Genomic DNA, 20,226 nt, shown 5'->3' with positions numbered 1-20,226 from the left:
ATTGTTGTTATTCAAGAATACAAGCCGGGCCCTGCCAGCAGCCCACAGCCTCCCGGGCCTCCCAGGCCCTCAGGGCAGAAGGTGGGGTTTAGTGGGGTCTTGCGCCCATGCGCTCCACCATGCTGCACTGCCCTCCTCCTGGCGGCCCTCCTGAGTGCCAGCCGCCCGTGTCCCACCTGGACTCGGTTGGGCCCTGATTCCCCCTCAGGCTTGCCCACATCCCTCCTCTGCAGAGCCGCGCCCCCCAGAACACCTTGCAGCTTAATGCCTCTGTCAGTTTCCCTGTGCTCGCGGGGACCCCCAGATGGGCCCGCAGACCTGCCCCATCTGCTCAGCCTGAAGCCCCCAAGCGCTTGCTGTGTGCCGGGGACAGGGGGACGAGCCTCCTCGCCCCAGGGCCCAGGAGGCCCTGGCCCACAGCGGCCTCAGGCCACACCTGGTGCACGGATGCACGGCGTTGGCACTCAGGCAAGTGTGGAGACCCCCCGCCAGTGGGCAGCCGGTCATGGCCGGGCTGAGAGGGACAGGAAGTGGAGGAGTGGTGTGGGCTGGGCTGGCTGGCAGAGGGAGGGCGCTGCAGGGCCTCGAAGCACAGAGGGGTCAGGGAGGGCCCAGCCACCCCGACTCCCGAGGGGCTCCTATGTGAGGCACCGCACCCCCATCCCCCCAGCAAGCAGGGAGGCTGGAGCCGTGCGGAGGGCGCGGGGCCCGGCATGGCAGGCACAGCCACTGGCACTGATGTCTGATGCCCACCCCCTTTCCAGGCTGGCCCCCGCAGCTGGTGGGGTGCTGCTGGCGGGGCTGCCTGAGGCTCACGGCGGCTACAGCTGGCCCAGGCCAGGCCCGGCCCAGGGCCCCTTCTCAGGCCCTGTGCAGGGGCGGGAGCAAGGCTTGGGGGCGGACGGGTGAGGGCCCAGTGAGCAAGGAGCAGGCGAGGCCTGTAATCTGCCTGTCAGTCTGTCAGCGCCTCGGCGGCCACCCCAACCCCACCTCCTGCATCACGGCCGAACCCCACAATTAGCCTGGGGCACTGCGCCAGGCCGGCGTGCCAGCCACCCCCCCACACACCCGTGAGCGCTCTCGTGCAAGCGCACATCTGGGATGCCGAAGGGTGTCCCGCCCCTCCGCCCAGGGTGTTTGCGGGACCAAGAGCCCCAGACCCGACCACTTGGGCTGGGGGCGTCTCGGGCAGCCCCAGCTCAGCATTGGCCCAGGGCGCCCAGAAGGGCAGAGAGGCCTGGCGGAACCAGGCAGGCCTGGAGCTGGCCCCGGGGACCCTCTCTGGGAAGGGGGCGCTGGGCCCTCTGCGCTGGCTGCAGGGGCCGCGGGGTCGGGGCCTCGTAGGGCTGGAGGGTCTGGAGTCCAGGCTGCGGGGGGGGCAGTGGACCGGCCCAGGGTCAGGCTCTGGCAGGGCAGAGGCACCGGGAGTTTCCAGCGAGGAAACGCCCCAGCTCAGGCTGAGGCTGGGTGCTGAGGGGGACTCCGCAGGTGCCAGGGAGCAGCGGGGCAGCCAGGACTCGGGGGGGGGGGGAGGTGGGGGGAGGCACCCGGCCTCCCTGTGACAGCACACCCTGGAAGTGGCCCCCAGCCTCTGGGGCGAGGCCCCGCACCCACCTGGCTCAGGGCTGGCTCGGTTGGGCCTGGAGCTGCCACCCACGGGGCCGGGGCCGAGGGTCCCTGCAGGAAGCGTTGCCAGGTCTCCCCCTCTGGCTCCTCCTTGGCCACCCGTCCCTCATCCTGACCTCCCTCCCTGGGTCCTGAGATGGCCACAGTGGCCCCCAGATCCGGCCTGACGCCAGGACGGGGGAGGTCCCGCCCCTCACATCCGCCGGCCAGCCTGGGGAAAGACTCGAAGGCTGAGGGGGAGCTGGGGGCCACGCGGGGCCCCTTACTGCGACCAGCTGCCCTCGCCCCTGCCACCTCGCTCAGGGAGGCTTGACTGCTTCTCCCACCGCGGGGTGCACGCAGGGCAGCGGCCACCTTCCCGGGGTGGGCATTGGCTTCCCACAGCAGCGTCCTGGGCTCGGCCCTTCTCCAAAGCAGGCCTGGCTCTAAAATAGCCCGGGGAGAGGGTGGGGGCAGGACCCCACACTCAGGCCGGAGCCCACAGCGCTTAGTGGCCCGGGAATTCACCCCCGGGGCCCCGCCAGCCCTTGCCAGCACCCCCACCTTGCCACTCCTCCTCCAGGATGGACCCTCGGGTCCCACCTGTCAGAGCTGCTCCGGGGCCCCTCCGGCAGCCAAGGACCCAGGCTGCATGTCCGGCTGCGACCGCCGACTCCTGGAGACCCCTCAGCCTTCAGTGGCCAGCTTGGGACTGGGCAGGGGGCCTGGAGGAAGCCGAAGGGGCCCCACGGCCAAGCCCCCATCAGCCCAGCGCCTGTGCCCTGCGAGGCAGCAGGCTGGCCCAGCGGCCCCAGACGAGGGCAGAAGACCAGTGGCCAGAACTGTCCCTGCCTTGGGGGCAGAGGCCCCTGCCCCTGCGCTGTGTTGACACAGGTGGCCCTCTGCAGAGCTGACATCAAACTTCTTTCCTCTTTCTTCCTCTTCCCGAGCAGGGGCTTGAGCTGGCCCCACGTCAGGCACAGAGGTCTGAGCTCAGCGCGGTGCCCCTCCTCCCGAGCCCCCAGGGGAACCGCTGGCCACTTGCGCCGAGCAGCCGCGTCTCCACACCCGGAAGAGTCAAGTCGGGGGCGGGGCTGATGCCAGCACCGGGGTCAGAACCTGGATGACACCCAAAGACCTCACTCGCTCCCCCCGTGCCCAGGCCCGGCCTGCATGCGAGACGGTTTTAGAGGATGGGCCCGGTTTTAGAGGTCTCGTGATCTCAGGGGCTGAGGATGTGGGCACCAGGCCGACCCTCTCCCAGGTGCCCCGCCCCATCCCAGGAGCGCACCTCCTCTGCCCAGCCCACAGGGTGGAGAGTTGCCAGTGGTGGGGAGCCGGTCTCTGAGTGAGGCGGCCCGGAGCTGCAGAGGGGCACCAGAGAGGCCCAGAGGGCAGAAAACAGGACCCCAGTGCCAGGGGAGGGGGGCAGCCCTGGGCTCCTCCCTGGGACCAGAGGGGCAGACCTGCGGATGTGCCCACGGTCACTCTGGGCTCCACCTACTGTCACGGGCGTGTGAATACCACAGACGCGAACCGAGTTAGGATGCACTGGCTTCGGCGCTGCGGGCAGGACAGCAGGCCCTGCCCTGCCCTTCAGACGAGCAGCTGTGCCCTGGTCTGGCTGGGGGGCCCAGGAGAGGGCAGGGCTCCTGCCTGGTCAGCTGGGGGACCGAGGTCCTCAAAGCCTCAGGGACAGAGAGGAGCAGAAACCCACAAGAGGATATGAAATCAGGGAAGGGAAAAACCACGAAGGGGCCATATGCGGCAGGGGGAGAAGAGGGAAATGGAGTGCCTCTCCCAGCCCCGCGCACCCCGGTGTCCCCCACCAATTACGGGCCACCAGCAGCCCAGTCCGTCCTGTAATTTGAAACCAAAGATGTTTAAAGGCCCCACCCACCTCACCCCAAACACAAATAGCCATTAGCCTCAGGGGGAGGGACTCGTCCAGCCCCCACAAGAACTAGAGACTGGCCCCTGTGAAACTGCGCCCACCTCAGCGAGCCAGCTCAAGGCTGGAAGACCAGCCCGCTTCGGCTTTCGACAGGTCTGATCGCTCCTTTCCTCCCCTGACTGCTTCCCACACCCTTGTCTGGAGCAGGCTCTGGACACAAGAGGGTCTCAGCAGAGAGGAAAAGCCTGTCCCCCCACCCAGGAAGCCAAGGCAGGAGGCTGTGCCTGCTGTGGCAGCAAAAAGAGACCTGACATGAGTGAGGACTCCCTGCTTGCAGGACAGCTCCGGGACGGAGGGCCTGGCGTCGCAGCGCGGATCTGCCCGGACCAGGCCAGGGGCCACGTGGGGAGGCGCCGAAGCCACAGCCAGTCCCACGCCCAGCGTCCCCGAGCACCACCAGCTTGGCCCCTGCGATGTGAGTCCAAAGCAGGGAAGAGCACGATGCTCCCGGAACGGCCCAGGTCCCAGGACGGCTCACGGCCGGTAACCAAGCTGTCCCGGGGGCGGGAGGGCATATGCCATATGGAACTTCCCCAGGCTGCCGCCCCCCGCCAGCCTTCCAATCCAATCTCTTCTGCTTCACTCGCCTGGGCTGTGGCCAGGCCCCTGGGCTGAAGTCCTCCAGCCCAGCTGCTTGCTTTGCCTCCCAGCGTGGACTCTCCAGGGGCTGCTGGGGGTGCGGCTGCAGGCAAGCCCACAGGGACCCTGCAGGCCACGTGATGGGCAGCAGCCCAGTCAGCTCCTGGCGGGCCCCTCCCCTGGGGCACCCCTCCCCTGGGGCGGACTGACAGGTGGGGACATGGGGGCGGGGGCCAGGAGGTTGGAGGGGCTTCAGGCAAGGGTGCCCCCTCACTGCTGGTCGGTGGGCCAGTCAGGAGGCGGGATAATGGTCAGAGATCCGGCCCCGGGGAACCCCAGCGCTCCACCCGCTCCAGGCAGCCCAGGTCACGGCCCTGCCTGCCCCGCCACCCGGGACACACTGCACCAGCGCCAGGTGTGAGTGACAAGCCCAAGGTGTGTCCCTGAACGGGGTGCGGGAGGCAGCCTCATAGGGCCCGGGGCCGCGGTGCTGAGCCCTCCAGAGGTGGGGGGGGGGGGGGGCTCTCCTGGCAGGGTCGCTGCCCCGGGGCCCTGAGACCAGAGGCCCGGGACCCCTCCTGGCCCATGGCCTCCCCCAGAGAACCCGGGCGCACCCCAGGCTGGCTTGGCGGGCCTGCTGGGGCGTTCTCCAGGCCGGGGTGACGCAGCCCCTCCCACCCCGCCCCCGACCGGCCGAGCAGCCGCGGAAGGTGCTGGAGCTGCCCAGACTTGCCTGTCCCCTCCCTCCTGGGGCTCTCAGCCCACGGCCCCGGAAGTGGATCTCTCTCCCACGGCTGCAGCCTCCCCCCTTGGGGTGGCTGGACAAGGCTGGATAATCCAAAATAATTCCTTCCTGGCAGGCGGCCGGCGGGGGGTGGGGGACTTGAATTCCAAACCCTTGTTTTTCTCTGCAACTTCCCTCCTCTCTTGGGGAGAGGAGCCCCGGGCCAGACCTCAAGCCTCCCCCACCGTCAGATGAAAGTGGGCCACCAATAGGTGTGTTGGGAAGAGGTGACAAGCTCAGATCTGCTGAAACCACCTGCTTGTTTTCAATCTTCTCCGGGAATTCCTAAAAGCTGACACGCCACAAAACATCCTCAGCAGCTCAGCCAGGCCGATGCTGACCGTGCCCTCCTAGGGACCCTCGCCTCAGAGCAGAGGACCGGCAGCCCCTGCCCCAGCTGTTCAACTCTGGGGCTCCCTGCCCTATGCCAGGGTAACATCCAAGTATGGGGTCGGGCTGGGCCCCCACCTCTGGGGGCCTTGTTCTCCCGTCTCCCAGGGCCCAGCCTGGACGTGTGGGGGGACACAGGGGGTGAGGTTAAGCGTGAAAGGGGCTCCCCAGGGCAGGCTCAGGCCCAGAGGGCCCTCCAAGCTTCAGAACATTCCACTGGCTTTGGGGTCGAGCTTCACCCTCAGTCCTGACCCCCCACCACAGCCCCAGAGCCCATCGAGACCCCTTCCTTTCTCCAAGTTGGCTGGGAAGAGGAGCCCAGTGACGTGGCAGGAAACTCTGAAGCCCTTGAGCTCAAGGACCCTCCTCAAATCTTACAGGCAATCTGAGCACAGAATGGTGGGAAAGGCCCATCTAGGAGGGCTTCCCGCAGGCGGAGGCACATAGAGTGGCAGGGTCCCGGCAGTGAGTACTGAGACTTTCTGGGTCCCAGAGTGTCCACCCAAACATCAAGACAACAAGCACCGGGAACAGCGGGGGCCGGCGGCACGGTGAAGCAGCTGGGGCGCCAGGCCGCCCTCCTCCCAACCCGGAACCTGCACCCGCCTTCCACCCAGGCAGGTGCAGACAGGGGCGCCCAGGTGGCCCTGTCTCATGCCCTCCTCACCAGGCCCGGGGGTGTGGGAGCCGCTAAGGTCTGACCGCGGGCCCAGCCCCTGGGGAGAGCTCCGGCTCTGCCACTCGGGAACGAGGCTGGGTGGGCGCGGGCCTGGAACTCTTGCACAGCCAGGGCCGACCTCCGCCCTGTGCACGGATCTCGGTGATCGGAGGGCTGGCGGGGGCAGGAGCACGGAGTGTCGGGAACCACAGCAGCTCCGGAGGGGCGCGGGCTGCGGGAGAGGGCGCGGCGCCCGGCTTGCGACCCTCGGCCCGGCCGCCCCCGGCGCCGCGGGCCTCGCCCACCTCCAGAAAGAGCGCGAGGCGGGAGGGGCCCTGCCCCGGCTGCCGGGACGGACCGACAGCGGCCGAGGCCCCGGTCGCCCTCCGCGGGGCGGCTGCCTCCCAGATCCCCGCGTTCCGAGCGCCGCAGGCCAGGGCCAAGCGGCGCTGACGACGAAGCCCGCCCCGGCCCGGCGGTCCGCGGGCGCGGGGCCCCGTCCCCGTACCTGCTCGTTTGCCGCGGAGGCTCGATGGCGCCCGGGCCGCGATCGGCGCAGCGCTGCGGCCCGCGCGGCTGCCATGGAGACGGGCCTTTGTGTGGCCAAGGAGGGGCCGGAGCGCGCGGGAGCAGCGGCCCCGCCCCCGGCGGGGGAGGGGGAGGGGAGGAAGGGGGAGGGGAGGGCCCGCCGGGCGGGGGAGGGGAGAGGAGGGGAGGGGGAGCGAGGGGGAGGGCCGCCGGGCGGGGCGCTCCCCGCGCGCCCCCGCGCCCGGCGGCCTCAGTGGGTGAACACCGCGCGGCGCCTGGAAGGTTCGACTGGATTCAGGCTCAGCCTCGCTGCCCGAGGAGCCCAAATCTGGCCTCTGGAGGAGAGTGCCCACCACATGGAGACCCCTGGCACCCTGACCCTCAGACTGGGGAACAGGCCGGTCACACCCGTCCTTTGCGGGGCTGGGGGCTGCTGGGCCTTGTCCCCGCACCTCCTGGGGGAAGAGGGGCCCTTGGCCTCCAGCCACCCTCCCTCTCCTCCCACAGCTCGCACCCAGGACCCTTTGACTGGCCTTCCAGTGCTCGGATGTGGGTGGCAAGACACGGCCCCTCCCTGGGGAGTCCAGTTCCGGACAAGAGCTTGCTCCACTTTTGGTCACTCCGGCCCCATCTGCCCTTATCCTGATGCCCCTGGCTGCTCCCCACCCAACTTGAGCAGAGGTGGGGACCCCCCCCCCCGGGGACTCCCCCCCCCCCCCCCCCCCCCCCCCCCCCGCCACCAGGAGGCCAACTCTCTTGTGTCCTCCTGCTCCCTCATGGACACTCTCTGGTCACAAGTCCTGGTGTGGTGAGTGGCTGCTGGGGACCCAGAGGGGCATGAGGCCATTTCCCAGCCCTAATCCTAACTCGCACACCGGGACCCCACCCCCCCTTTCTGAGGGAGCTGCCATCCAACTTCCCCTTCCCTGCAGACAGCCAGCTTCCTCCACCCTGGGACCTGCCTCCAGTGCTCAAAACCCCCCACTAGGATGAAGCTGATGGAGAGGGTCACACATGACTTCTTTCTGCGACATGCTCCCAGCCAGCAAGGCCACACCTTCACCCTTTTAGCCCTGAACCATCCGCACCAAGGCCCATCCACGCCCCACCAAGAGAACCCTCAAGTTACCAAAATCTCATAGGGATGCCAACTTTTCATCAAAAGAGGAAGTTAAAAGACAAGCATTGTATCACAGACACTTTAATACCAAAGATGTGGGAAGGCCCCCATCCTAGACTAAAAGGGAGGCTTTAAATAGCCTGCAGGAAGCTTGAGGGTGAAGACTGTCCTTCCTGTCCCTGGATCAGCCCACTGTCGTCCCACGCCCATCCCTGGCCACCACTCCAGACCCACACACAACCTCCTGAAGCAGAAGGCCTCCCACACTGGCTGACCGCGGAGCCCCCGTGGACCACTGCTTCCTGCCCTCCAGGCCTGGCTGTGCACAGGGCCCTGGTCGGTGGTGCGTTGGCCTCTTTTGACCCTGCTGACCTTTCCTCCCTCCTCACCGTCCGTCCCTGGCCCTGGGGAGGGACAGAAGCTCAGCCCAGCCAGAGCTGACCTGATCCTGAGAGAACCAGGGAGCTTCCGGGGGGGAGGATGGAGCTGGCAGGACCCCACGCCAGGCTGTGCTCTGCCCAGAGGCCGTCAGCGTTGGAGCCTGCCGTGGGCAGTGATGCCCACCCTGCCAGGCAGCCCTCCCCCGCACCCCCCACCAGGGGGACAAGCTGCTGAGGGGCCGTGGCGCGGACTCAAGCGGTGCTGGAGGAAGGGCGCCGGCATCCAGGGGCATCTGGTGGTGCCTGCCGGGACTGCTGGAGGCAGAAGTCTGGGGGGTCAAGGATACCCCGGCGCGCCCTCGCAGCCCAGCCCTGGTTGAGGCTGCCCTCCAGCACATGCCATCACCTTCCGAAAACGGAGGGAGGAGACTGGGCAACGTGCCGCAGTGATGGCGGGGCGCACCCCGAGCCTGGCTGCCCTGGCCCAGAGCGGCGGGCTGCGGGGGCATTGCATCCACCAGGTCCCCCTCTCTTGAAGGCCTCACTCTCTTCCACCTGCAGCCACACGCCAGGCTGCCCGAGGTGGTGCTCAGGGGGAACAAGCGGACATCAGTGGTTCTGAGACCAGTGCCTCTGCCATCTGGGGGCGCCACCCTCTCCCCTGCTGGGGAGCAGTGGTGCGGCCCGGCCCTGGGGGCGGGTGCTCCAGAGGAGACAGGAGGCGCCCCCTCCTGCTGGGCCACACCCCACTCGGCCCTCAGGGAGCCTCTCCCGTGCAGCCTTGGGCTGCTTCGCTGGGAGTCTGGGTCCTCCCGAAGGCCTGGGACTCTGAGTCCAGGCCTCGCCCCGCCCCTCCCTGCCCCGGCTGACCAAGCTTCCCTCTGGGCGCAGCTGACAGCACTGGTCGGGCCTGGGTCCAGTGCTCCACCGTGTCCCACGGGGGCGTGGGACTTCAGGGTGCCTTTCACTCCTTGTCAAGGAGCCTGGGGCCCTAAAACTCTGGAGGCTGGGGAGGGCTCTAGCTGCAGGGTCTAGCTAGAGTTCAAGATCCTCTTTTGCCTGCGGGGGCCGATGGACACACAGGGGGCCACTGGAGCGCCTGTGAGCCTGGGGTGGGCAGGGCCGAGCGCCGGAGGGGTGCCCAGCAGGGTGTCCCTCGAGTGGAACCCACAGGGCAGCACTCCTCCGGGCGAAGCGGCTCCTCTGCCCCCAGGCGAGGACTGGAGGCAAGATTCCCCTCCAGGCAAGAAGGTGGGGGGGAGGGGGGGGGCGCGCGCCTGTGTGAGGGAGGCGTCTGCCTGGCAGCCACCTCCTTCTGTCTTCTGTCCTGAGCCGGCGTCCTGGTGGGTCTAAGGGGCGCATCAAAGGCAATGCCCAGGCCTGCAGGGTGCGGGCAGATGGGCGTCTGGAGGGGGTGGGTGGCCTTGGCCCAGATCAGATCAGCCAGGGCTCACAGCGTGCCGCCTCCCCACTCGCCTAAGACCTCAGAGCGGGCAGGTGGGGCCCAGGGTGGGGTGAGCACAGGAGCTGCCAACAGTCAGGGTCCAGGCTGCGGTTCCAAATGCCACCTTTACTGCTGGATGACAGCGGTGCCAGGTGGCGGGCAGCAGGGAGCTTGTTGGGGAGGGCGGGGGAGGGCAGCAGCTCGGCCAGACCCTGGCCACGGCCCACGGGCACCGTCCTAGGGAGGGCACAGGACGGCCTGCAGGTCCTTGGGCAGGGAGCCGATGGCCGTGTCAATGTACAGCCGTGCCCGCGTCAGTGTTGCCTCCTTCACGGGCAGCTGGTGGCCCTGTGCCCGAACCTACATGGACAGCGGGGCTCAGGGGCAGGCAGCCTGCACGCCTGACTGGCTGAGGGCAGGCAGGGCCGCGCGGTGTCTCACCAGTCTCTCCTGAAGTTTCAGGATCAGATCCACGACCTCCACCTCGGACTTGTCCTTCATCCAGATCTCGATGTTCTGTGCGGACGACAGGCTGTCTGTCTCCAAGGTCCCCCCAGTTCTGGCCGTGGCCTCCCCTCCAAGACCCCCCACCCCAGCCCCCCCTCACCGCCTCACAGATGGCCTCGAGGTGAAGGGCCTCCAGCTTCTGGGTCATCTCCCTGTGACGCTGCCGGTACCACCCGTCAAAATGGGGGGACTTGAAAAACCGCCTGTCGGGGCAGGGGGGTGGTGGCTGTGGGCTCCCGTGGGCTGACGGGTGGGTGTGTGCGCCCACTGGCCGCAGGAGCCCTGGACCCCGCCGATGGGCCGCCCACCTGTAGAGGCCCAGCCAGTCACCCTTGAGGACACAGGTGAGCTGGGGCCCCGCGCGCTCCAGGCTTTGTAGGAAGTCATCCTGGCGGAAGGGGCGGATCTGGGGAGGAGTCTGCAACATGGGCATCCAGTGAGTGCGGGAGGACCAGCCTCACAGGGCACGCCTGGGCCGCTTAGGAGTCTCCCCGGGGCACTTCCCAGGCACACCCCTGGCCCTGACTGAGGACCCCCAGCCCTCCTGGGACCACACCTTCCAGGGCACGATGCCCTTCTGCAGCGGCATGAGGCTGGCCATGTAGTGCTCCTGGGGGCGGGAGGGCAGTGAGTCCGGGCCAGAGCCCGCCCCCGCCCCCCGCCCCCCGCCCCGTGCTGGCCTCACCAAAGGGACGATAAAGCTCTGGGTGAGCTCCAGGAGGTGCCGCCTCAGCACCGCCGTCTGCACATCAGACGGCCGCTTCTTCTGCAGGCCCTGGGGGTGGGGGTCAGCAGGGCTGAGCCAAAGCACCAGGCCCGCGTACCCCCCACAGGGAGCCCCCCACCCCCAGCAGTACCTTCAGCAGCCGTCTGAGCAGGGCCTTGTCTCGGTGGAGGTGGGCCGTGTACGCGGTGTAGAGGCCTGAGGAGGGCAGAGGGCCACATGCTCTGCTCTGGGGGTGGGGGCACCCCCTCTGGCTGTGCCAGCCCCACTGCCCGCCCCTGCCCACCCCAAGGCCTGTCTCTGGGTCCTGGGAGGAGAAGAGGAACACGGACCTGGCTTGGTGTCCAGGGTCTTCAGCCTCGAGGGCTTTTTCAGTTTGACCTGCTTGGGAAGGTCCCCTAGGAGACACACCCCATGGCCGGGCCTCAGGGCCTCAGCTCTGTCTCTGCAGGCTCAGACCCCGCAAGGCCCCAAGCACATCCCTAGAACCCTGGGTGGAGGCCCGGACAGCCTCACCTGACATCTTGGGCTCCCCGACTCGGAGAATGTGGGGCCAATGCTGGAGTGTTTTGATAAAGAAAGGGTTTGTGACTCCCAGGACCACGTTTGGTCTAGAGAGAGAAAGAGAAAGGGAGGGAAGGAGGCGAGGCGGGGGGGCAGGGGCCAGGGGGGGCAGGGGGGTGGGGGCAGAGGAGGGGCGGCGGAGGGGGCCAAGGATGGTGCTTACGGGGCTTGCGTGCGCGTGGTGAACTCCTTGAACTCGCTGTCGTGGATGGTGAAGTAGGGGCGGTAATCACAGCAGAACTTGAGGGGCTGCAGGCAGCTGTGGGGGGGGGGGGCCCGTGGGGCAGTGAGCACGCCGGCCGGCCCTGGCCCCACCCCCCGGGTGGCCGCCCAGCCCACCTGGTCAATGCCAGGACTATCTCCGAGGACACAGCCGGCGAGGGCGCCAGGACCAGCAGGGGCTCCCCGAGGAGCATCAGCTCCCACAGCAGCTGCACGTGGGCCAGCACGGGCCGGAAGCACCTGGGGGGGCAGGGGGGCCAGCGGGGGTGTTGGCCAGGCGGGGGGGGGGGCTCCCCAGCCCCGACCACCTGCCCCCACAGGTCCAGGCGGGCCCTGCTCCAAGTGGACACCAGACTCACACCAGAGGGAAACAGTGGAGAGACTTGGGAGCCTGCTGAGGGTGAGTCCAGGTCGCCCCGCGGCCCCCAGGCCGGAGGCGGGTCTGCAGAGGTGGGGTCCCCGCTGACCCTCCAGGGAGCACGGCCTCCCCCCGCGGCACCTCCCAGCACCGTCGCTGCCAGGATCTGCCCACCTGCGCACAGCACTCGGATCCTCCAGGTGCAGACTTGGGCACTGGGCTCCCTGTCCGCCAGAGTCTCCCTCTCAGAATGGGCCGGGAGCCAACTCCTAAGGGGCAGTGCCCCTGGCAGCCCCACCTCGATGGGCCTGAACCTTGGGGGCTCGCTTACCGTCTGTGGGGGGAGGTGGGGCCTGTAGGGCTCACCTGAACAGGTCAAGCTCGTGGACGCTGGGGAGGACCACCGGGGCTGGCAGCAGGGTCTGTGAGGGTTGAGGGGTTAGGCCGAGACTGAGGCTGCTGCCCCAGAGCACCAAGCGGCCCCCGTCCCCCCAGCAGAGTTCTCGGGCTGCATCCCTACCCACATGTCTCCCCGTGCCCACCACACAGGAGCGGGCGGGCCACCCCGCTTTGTCTGGGGTCTGGCTGGCCCCAGGACCCCCGCAGGGGAGGGGAGGGTCGCGGCAGGCAGGTGGCGGGGGACCCACCTCGTGGCTGCTCTGTTTCGGAGGCCCGGGCTCAGGCGTGTCCGCTCTCAGTGGGATGTGCACCTGTGGACCAAGGGAGCAGCTGCCGGCGGGGTGGGCCACACGCACGGGCCCCCGCGCCAGCCGCCAGCCCCCACCTGGAGGACGACTCCCATGATGGGCAGGTTCAGGGTCTGCCCCGGCGCAGGCGCCGGCCACTGGTCGATCTCGTTGCAGACTGTGGACATAGGCGGCCAGCATCAGAGGCTGGGCCTGGAGCGAGCTGCCCAGCGGAGTCGCCGGGAGCTACAGCCGGTCGGACGCAGCGGCCCCACTGCACCTGCTGGCCACTCACCTGCTTCCAGGCAGGGCGCCAGCTTGTCGAAGAACTCGGGGGCCACCAGGCCCAGCAGTGCCTGGAACAGCCGGACGAAGGGCAGGCGGGACAGCAGCACCAGCGACTGCAGGGCCCGGGGGCCGGTGAGACGTCGCCTCAGCCCCTGGGGACCCTGCAGGGACCCTCGGGCCGGGCTCTCCAGGGCTGCCTGGGGGCCAGTGAGACGCCGCCCCAGCCCCCGAGGACCCCGCAGGGACCCCCAGGCCCGGTTCTCCAGGGCTGCCCAGGAAGGGCGTCCCACTGGCTTTCTAGGACAGCTGTCCCAGGAACAGCCCGACGAGAGACTTCAGGTCACTAGAAAACCACCACCACAGCAGGGCGAGCTGGAGCCCAGGCCTTCAGGGAAAGGCACGTGGCCGGGATTTTGGGAGCATCTCCCTGGGTTTCAAGTGCCTTCTGCTCTGGTGCCTGAGCTCAAGACTGAAGTCACTTAGAGTGTGACGAAGTGCCCCACCCACATCCCAGCGCGGGGAGGGGCAGGGAGCCTGGGCCAGACAAGGCTGCGGCCAGGCGGGGCGAGGCAGGGCCTCCACAGAGCCCACACCCCAGCCCCGGGGCGGGGCGGGGGGGTGATGGGCTCAGCCCGGCGCCAAGTACCCGGGGCTGCAGAGGAGGGGATGCTCCTGGAGGCTCTGGACCCCAAGGCTGTCAGTCCCTCCTGGCGGTGGCTGCCCCCAGCTCCCAGTGGAGCCACCCCGGGGCTCACCTTCTGGAAGTAGCCCCGCTTCATGGAACTGTCCTTCACCTGCCTGAAGTACACGTAGCCAAAGAAGTGTGCGGGCTCCCTCTGGAAGGAGGGGTGTCAGACAGGCCGCACCCCCCACCCACACTCCCTGCTGCTCCTACAGACCCCCACCCAGGCTGCGGCAAGCTCTCCCCAGCCCTAAGCTGGCCTGGGAATCTCGGCTCTGGGAACCTCTCCAGGGACATCTACGCAGACCCGGGCAGCAGTTCGGGGCTCGGGAGGCCTGCAGGCCTGCACCCTGAGCCCTGCCCTGGTGCACACAAGCGCCCAGGACCAGCTCCAGGGACACCGGCAGGGCCTCAGAAGGGCTGGCTGGCCCCAGCTTGAGGCTGGGGCGCCAGGCTCAGCCTGCAGCAGTTGAAGACCCTGCCGGCTGGGGGGTGGGCCAGGCGGCCTGAAGGGGCAGCTCCCGGCACCCATCCTGGCCCGCGGGAGAGGGGAGAGGGCAGCCGCTCACCTGCAGAGACGCGGGAGCCCAACTGTCGCTGCGCTTCTCACCCACGTGCCCGGGGCGCCTCTGCCCTCCACACTGACGGATGCGAAAGCTGAACTGCGTGTCCCCGAGGCAGCCTGGGGAAGAGAAGGCCCATCACGCTGGGTCCAGCTGGAGTCTCTCCTGCCAGCACACAGTTGAGGGGGGGAGGCCAGGGCCCCACGGGGGAGGCCTCTGCCTGTCTGCGAACGCCGTGGTGAGTCCAGCCCTCAGGGTCTGCATCTCCCGACAGAGGCCCCTGTGTCCTGACCCCTGTACCTCGGGGTTTAAACTCAGCACACGGACACGTGCACAGACAGCCCCACAGCGTGGGCACCGAGGAAGCCCGCTGGGGGGTGGCAGGACCTCCGTGTGGCCTGGCTGAGCCTGCCTGGGATGGAAAACAGGCTGGCCGCACACGCAAGCCCTGGGGAGGGGCTGAGGCCAGGAGCTGGTGGCCTCTCCGCTGGGGCAAAGACCAGAACCCGCGGGTCCCTCTGCCCAGACACCTCTTTCCACAGGGGCCAGGGAGCCTGGCGGCCGCACAGGACTCAAGACATCTCCCCAGAGAGGGAAGCGGGGCCGGGGCGCCAGGCAGAGTGGGCCGGGCCGGTCCCAGAGCGACGCCCAGGGCAGGGCAGGGCAGGGAGAGGTGGCGGGGTGGCCTACCTGAGTGGGAGTCGGGAAAGGACAGGTAGCAGATGCTGCTTTTCTGAAACACAGAAACCCGGTGAGGGTCTGTTCTCCAGGCGAGGTCTGCTCCCGAGAGGGCTGGGACCCACCTCCTTGTCTGTGAGCTGGAAGTCGCTGGGGTACACCAGCTGCGGGGGACACAGACCGCTTGGTGGCACAGGCTGGGCCGGCCTGGGCCGGCTAGGTGCTGGGCTGCACCCCCTCTGCCTCCTCGCTGACCCTCCCCCTCTCCTGGGCTCCACACCCGCCCCCCCTAGGGCCCTGGGCCCTGCATCATGGGGCCACTCCTGGCCCCTGTCCTTCCTGTTTCTTGGCTGGCACACCCTGACCAAGCTCAACTCCCTGCCCACATCCTCACCCTCACGGGCGCTTGCTCAGACCGGCCTCTCTGTCTCCGTGGCCCAACCGCCCATCCCCAAGACACCCCCTCACTTGGAGGGGGGGCAGGCCCTGCTGGCCTCCGCCCCCACTCCGCCCAGCCAGAGGGGCTTGGGCTGCACCTGCCCTCCCTGCCTGCTCACGCAGCCAGCACAGCCAGCCTCCTCGTCCTGCCTTCACTAGGTGGTGCCTGACGCTGGCACCCCTGCCTCAGAGCATCTTCACCTCAACCCCTGCTAGTCAGGAGTCCGGGAGCTTCCAGCCTGCTCCCGGTTTGGAGCACGACCCCTGGGGTACCCAAGCCCCAGGAGCGGCCAGGCTCCATCTGGGAGAAGGGCCGCGCTCAAGGGGAGCCAATCAGGTTGAGGCTTGCCTGTCCGGCCAGCATCCCTGTGCTCAGGTGGCAGGCCTGAGGATCTCCTTGCGGGACAGGAAGAGCGGCAGGCGGCCCCCAGGCGGCCCCTGGAGCCCTGCGGTACCGTGGGCGTCGCCGCGGCCCCAGCCTGTGCTCAGACGCCAGGGGCTGGCTCTCCCAGCGGCTGCTTGCAGCGGGCCAAGGGCTGAGGGGCCTGTGTGCGCGGCGCTCTGTTCACCGTGTGCCAAGCTCCCAGGCGGCGGAGGACTTGGGTTCTGGCTGAAATCAGGCTTCTTCTGAGGTGGGCCCTGAACCCCAGACGGTGAGTGCTGGGCCCTGGGACCCCCACTGGCGCAATCACATAGCTTCTGTCCTATTTGCTCTGGGCCTCTGCTGCCTCCAAGTGTCAAGAGGACAGGGACTGTGTCCCAGGCACTTCTGCCTCGGAGCCCCTGGCAGGGAGTAGACCCTCACCAGATACTGTACAGGCATGTCTCATTTTATTACACTTCCCTTTATTGTGCTTTGTGGATGTCATGACTTTTTTACAAATTAAGGGTTTGTAGCAATTTTATGGGTGCCATTTTCCAACATTTGCTCACTTCACACCTCTGCATCATATCCTAACTTCCACAATATCTCAAACTTTTTCATCACTGTATTTGTTTCAGTGACCTGTGATCTATGTATTTGATATTACTGTTGCAAAAAGATGACTAACTGAAGGCTCAAGATGATAGCGTTTTTTAGCAGGAAAGCATTTTGAAATAAAGGTACACACATTGTTTTTAGATACAGTGCTATTTCTTGTACGCTTACTAGACCAGTCTAGTGTAGTACAGTGTTAGTCGCTCAGTCTTGTGTGACTCTTTGCGACCCTGTGGACCGTAGCCCACCAGGCTCCCCTGTTCATGGAATTCTCCAGGCAAGAATACTGGAGTGGGTTGTCATCTCCTCCTTCAGGGGCTCTTCCCAACCCAGGGATTGAACCTGTGTTTCCTGCTTGGCAGGCAGATTCTTTACCACTGAACCGCCTGGGAAGAGGTGGGAGGGGAGTTGGCCAAACACTGTTTGTCTGTGGGGCAGGCCCGCAGAGGTACCTGGAGACAGCGCCCAGAGAGGCAGGAGCCCAGGGCCACACAGGCCAGGCCCCCGCGTGTCTGCTGAGAAGGGCAGAGGAAAGGCAGGTGCCTGGCGGCTGGGGCAGGGCACGACCGGCTCTCAGTGCTGAGGTCAGGGGTCTGAATCTGGTCTGCAGGCACAGGAGTCTTGCAGCATCTGAGCAGGCTCACAGCCCTGCCCAGGGCTCCGTGTTCAGAGTTCAGGAGCTGGGAGCAGAGGCCAGGGGGAAGGCCACGCCTGAGCGAGGAGGCAAATGGGGCAGACCCACAGAGACAGCTAGAGGGCGCGGAGCCTGCCGCGAGTGAGCCTTGTCCCCTGTCCTTCCCACCCGAGCCTCAGGGCTCAGGGGTGGTGCTGCCGTAACCCAGGTGTCCCGAGGAAGACAGACGTGGGAGCTTCGCCTCGCTGGAGGAGGCAGCTCTAGGAAAGCACTTCTCCAAGTGTGGGGTGGGTGTCCTTGGGTGCCCTAGGCTCCCCGAGCCGAGGCTGCCTTTTCCAGTCGCTCCTTCTCACCGTGTGCAGCATCACTTCCTGAGGTTGTGACTCAGGCGTCAGGGGCACTGACTGAAGCTGACATGGGGATCTTCATGACATGTGGGTCTGTCCGGCTGCCTTCCATTTGGCCGGACGTTAAAAGGGATGTAAAAGTATCAAATAATGCCGTTCTCCTCACTAAACTTGTTTCTGAAAATATGGTTGTTTTGGTGGAGATATTAATAGCTATATTAATATAAATGGTATCTCATGTTTCAAAATGGATTAATATGCATTTTTAATTTTCAGTTTTAACTTTTAGTGTAGAGAACATTGATAGATGCAACCCACATAAAAAGCCCCTTGGGCGCCCAGTGCTTTTGAAGACTGAAAGAGTCCTGAGACTGTGCAGTGTGGGAGCTATGGCGAGCCAGGAGGATGCTGACACCGGGTGGAGACAGGACCCCCCGGGCCCTTGGCCGTGGTTCTCCGCACAGGCTTTGTGGTAGGCGGGGCTGCAGGGAGGAGCGCTGCCAAGGCCTGAGGCAGCAGAGCCGGGCCCTCTGCTCTTGGCTGAGAGCACAGCCCTGCCCGCCCTCCCCGCATGTCTGACCTCTGCCTGCCTGCAGGCTCCAGAGCACCCACATGGGTGGGACACCACATATATCCTGCATGCTCTGGAGGGGGCGGGTCCTGCACCACTGACTCTCCATGTCTCTAGCACAGGACGTGAACTCCTGGTGGGCAGGCCCCAGCATCACACGCACCCAGCTCTGCATCCTCATGTCCAGCACCAGGACCGTGGAGCCTGGCAGTCGCTTGATACTGGATTTATTGAGTGACTGAATGGCTGGCTCCTTGCCTTTGCCTTTGCCGGCTTTTGGGTGGAGAGGTTACTTGAAACAGCCCCCCTCCCAGGTCTGGATGCCTCCTTCTCATCCTGCAAGATCTGGCCAAGCACCGTTCCTTCCTCTGAGCTGCGTCTGCCCATGGAGTCTCCAGGACCCATGAGTGCCTGAAGGGCAGCGCCTGGGTCTTCCATCCTGTCCCAGCGCCAAGCACAGTACTAGAGCCTCTGTGGTGCTCAGCTAGGCCAAGCCCAGAATAAATGAACAAGTGCAGAGCAGGTGTTCCATCAGTGATTGTGGACTCAGCTGAAATGACCCCTGATCCTCCCCATGATCTCCAGGGGAGAGAAGAAAGACAAGATGCAAACCGGTGAGCACCAGGTGGCTGCCCTGCCCGATCCCTGCAGAGACGTGCCGGCCCCCCAACACCCAGGAGTTATACAGACTCTACAAAGCTCGGAAGCTCCGCACATGGAGCCTTTAACTGTTCTTGCTTGAATGGTTAAGTTCTAGAAAATCATACATGAGAATGCCTTAAGGAGACAGTGGACTCCCTTCCCTTGTGATTTTATCAGGAACAATTTGGGCACCAGCAGGAAAGGACTCTGTGATGTTGGGCAAATCACCTGACCTCTCTGGGCTCAGGTCCCTGCATCAAGTTAGCCTGGTGCGCCATCAGGGGACAGCTGTTGCGAATGGGGTCTCCACAGCGAGCTGGGCAGTGTCAGCCCTCTGCCCATTAGGACTTGAGCTTCCCACAGTCTTGTGGAGTTCAGCAAGGTCTTGGAAAACAGCCCCTCACCCTGACGCTGGCTTTCCCATGACGGCTGAGCAGGCTCACCTCGGCCAACTGCAGTCACGGGATGTACCACCTCCTGGGTTCTCAGAAAGCTGCCTCAGACAGTGTGCGGAAGGCTACCTCCTAAGCCTCCCCTGCCCTGGTCAGCTCCACGGTCTGTGTCATGGCCTTCAGGGCACAAAGGACCATCCCAACGGACCTGCTCAACTACAGAAGGCCTTCCTCCCCCAGTCTGTCACTTTGTCATCTACGTCCATGTGGATGGGGCTGGGAAAGAGTCTCGCAGGGAGGGGGAATCCCCTAGGCTGGGTGGGCTGGGTGCAGTCAGTGCACAGAAAGATGACTCCTGGGGCTGGATGTGACCCACCAGGGGTCTGGATCAGGTTCTAAGTGAAAAAGGAGGAGTCCAAAGGTTTAAGCAAGAGACCACAGATATTGGACTTGAGGTTGACCGATCTGGAGCCTTGCCGCAGGTGGAGCTGTCAGCCTTGCATCCTCCCGGGATGTGGGATGGAGGAAGGGGAAGAGTCAAGGGTGACCCCTGGGATTCTGGCTGGAGTAACTGAGGGGAGGTGTCATAGTGTTGGAAAGGCCGGGGGTGGGGTGGGGAGGGGAGACAGGCTTTTCCTGGGGAGGAATCAAGTGTGCCACTTTGGGGATCAGAAGTGCAGGGCTCCCCTCTCCTCCATCCCACACATTGGTCTCGGCAACTTCACATTTTCTCCTCTGCTTGGGGGGCGTGTTTCAGGAGGGGACCAGTGCAGGGTTCCAGAAGGGGAAGAATCGGAGGGTATCTCACAGGCAGTGGGATTCCCACGCCCCTCGGCAACGCCTGAGCCGCATCCGCCTCCAGCGACAGCGCAGGACCCGCCCTCCGCGGCCGCCCCGGCCCCCGGCCCGCGGTCCCCTCACCTCTAGTGCCTGGCCCAGCTCCAGGTCGAAGGTGACCACGCACACGCACTCCAGCCAGGCCGAGAAGCGTGCCCAGGGCGTCCCCGGGGCCCGCGTCCCTGAGGACGGCGCGCCGAGGCGGCCGCGATCCCGCTGCTGCCCGGCGCCGGCCCCCTGGTCCATAACCGCGGCTACCTGCACCGCCCAGCGTTGCTCGGGGAACGGCCGGAGGCGTTGCCGAGGGAACCGACCGGCGGCAGCAGCCCGGGCGCGTCAGCACCGCGCGGCGGAGCAGTCGAGCGGCCGTCGCGGGCCAGAACGGCCCAGGCGCGATCTCGCGCGCCCCTGGCGGCTGGAGGAGCGCCGTGCGGCGGAGCGGCTCCGAGACCATCAGCGAGACGCCCCCCCGCGCGGGCCAGAGCGGCACGACCCCCGCTGGAGGAGAGACTTCCGGTGGGAGGAGTGATCGGGGAGGCCGAGCCTGGGCGGGGTCGCGGCCCAGGGGACCATGGTGTGTCCCCGCCTGGTCGAGCCGGGTGAGCGTCCTGCCCGGCCGGGTTTCGTCGTTACCGAGCTCCCGCTCTGCCGGCTGTCCTGGTCTCCCTCGAG

The 20,226-nt window shown here is 66.5% G+C and overlaps 2 protein-coding genes across 11 annotated transcripts in view; both read right to left on the bottom strand.

The window, feature by feature from the left end:
* Positions 1-6,576, bottom strand: part of PLXNB2 (plexin B2) — a 28,786-nt gene extending 22,210 nt beyond the window's left edge. The window contains exon 1 of the mRNA XM_061124257.1: positions 6,479-6,576. The gene's annotated coding sequence lies outside the window, so the exon portion shown is untranslated. The remainder of the gene's footprint in view (positions 1-6,478) is intronic.
* Positions 6,577-7,682: 1,106 nt separating this feature from the next.
* Positions 7,683-19,806, bottom strand: DENND6B (DENN domain containing 6B). 10 transcript variants are annotated; one of them, XM_061124256.1, is made up of 20 exons: positions 19,639-19,806; positions 14,840-14,878; positions 14,727-14,769; positions 14,043-14,155; positions 13,547-13,627; positions 12,799-12,904; positions 12,602-12,681; positions 12,465-12,527; positions 12,184-12,239; positions 11,577-11,699; positions 11,401-11,496; positions 11,190-11,284; positions 11,006-11,071; positions 10,807-10,871; positions 10,635-10,724; positions 10,506-10,559; positions 10,258-10,367; positions 10,050-10,152; positions 9,884-9,958; positions 7,683-9,802 (listed from the first exon to the last, which is right to left on the bottom strand). In XM_061124256.1, exons 1-20 carry the CDS (start codon positions 19,798-19,800, stop codon positions 9,680-9,682), a joined length of 1,743 nt encoding a protein of 580 aa, XP_060980239.1. In that variant the 5' UTR covers positions 19,801-19,806; the 3' UTR covers positions 7,683-9,679. The 10 variants fall into 10 exon arrangements, 8 of the variants coding, with proteins under 8 accessions (XP_060980239.1, XP_060980233.1, XP_060980236.1 ...); XM_061124250.1 differs by having other exon boundaries at positions 9,884-9,978; positions 10,058-10,367; XM_061124253.1 differs by having other exon boundaries at positions 12,465-12,681; positions 13,547-13,589.
* Positions 19,807-20,226: the final 420 nt, after the last annotated feature.

Source organism: Dama dama, chromosome 22 (genome assembly GCF_033118175.1).
Source record: "Dama dama isolate Ldn47 chromosome 22, ASM3311817v1, whole genome shotgun sequence".
Taxonomy (NCBI): Eukaryota; Metazoa; Chordata; class Mammalia; order Artiodactyla; family Cervidae; genus Dama; species Dama dama.
This window is presented reverse-complemented; position numbering and strand designations above follow the sequence as displayed.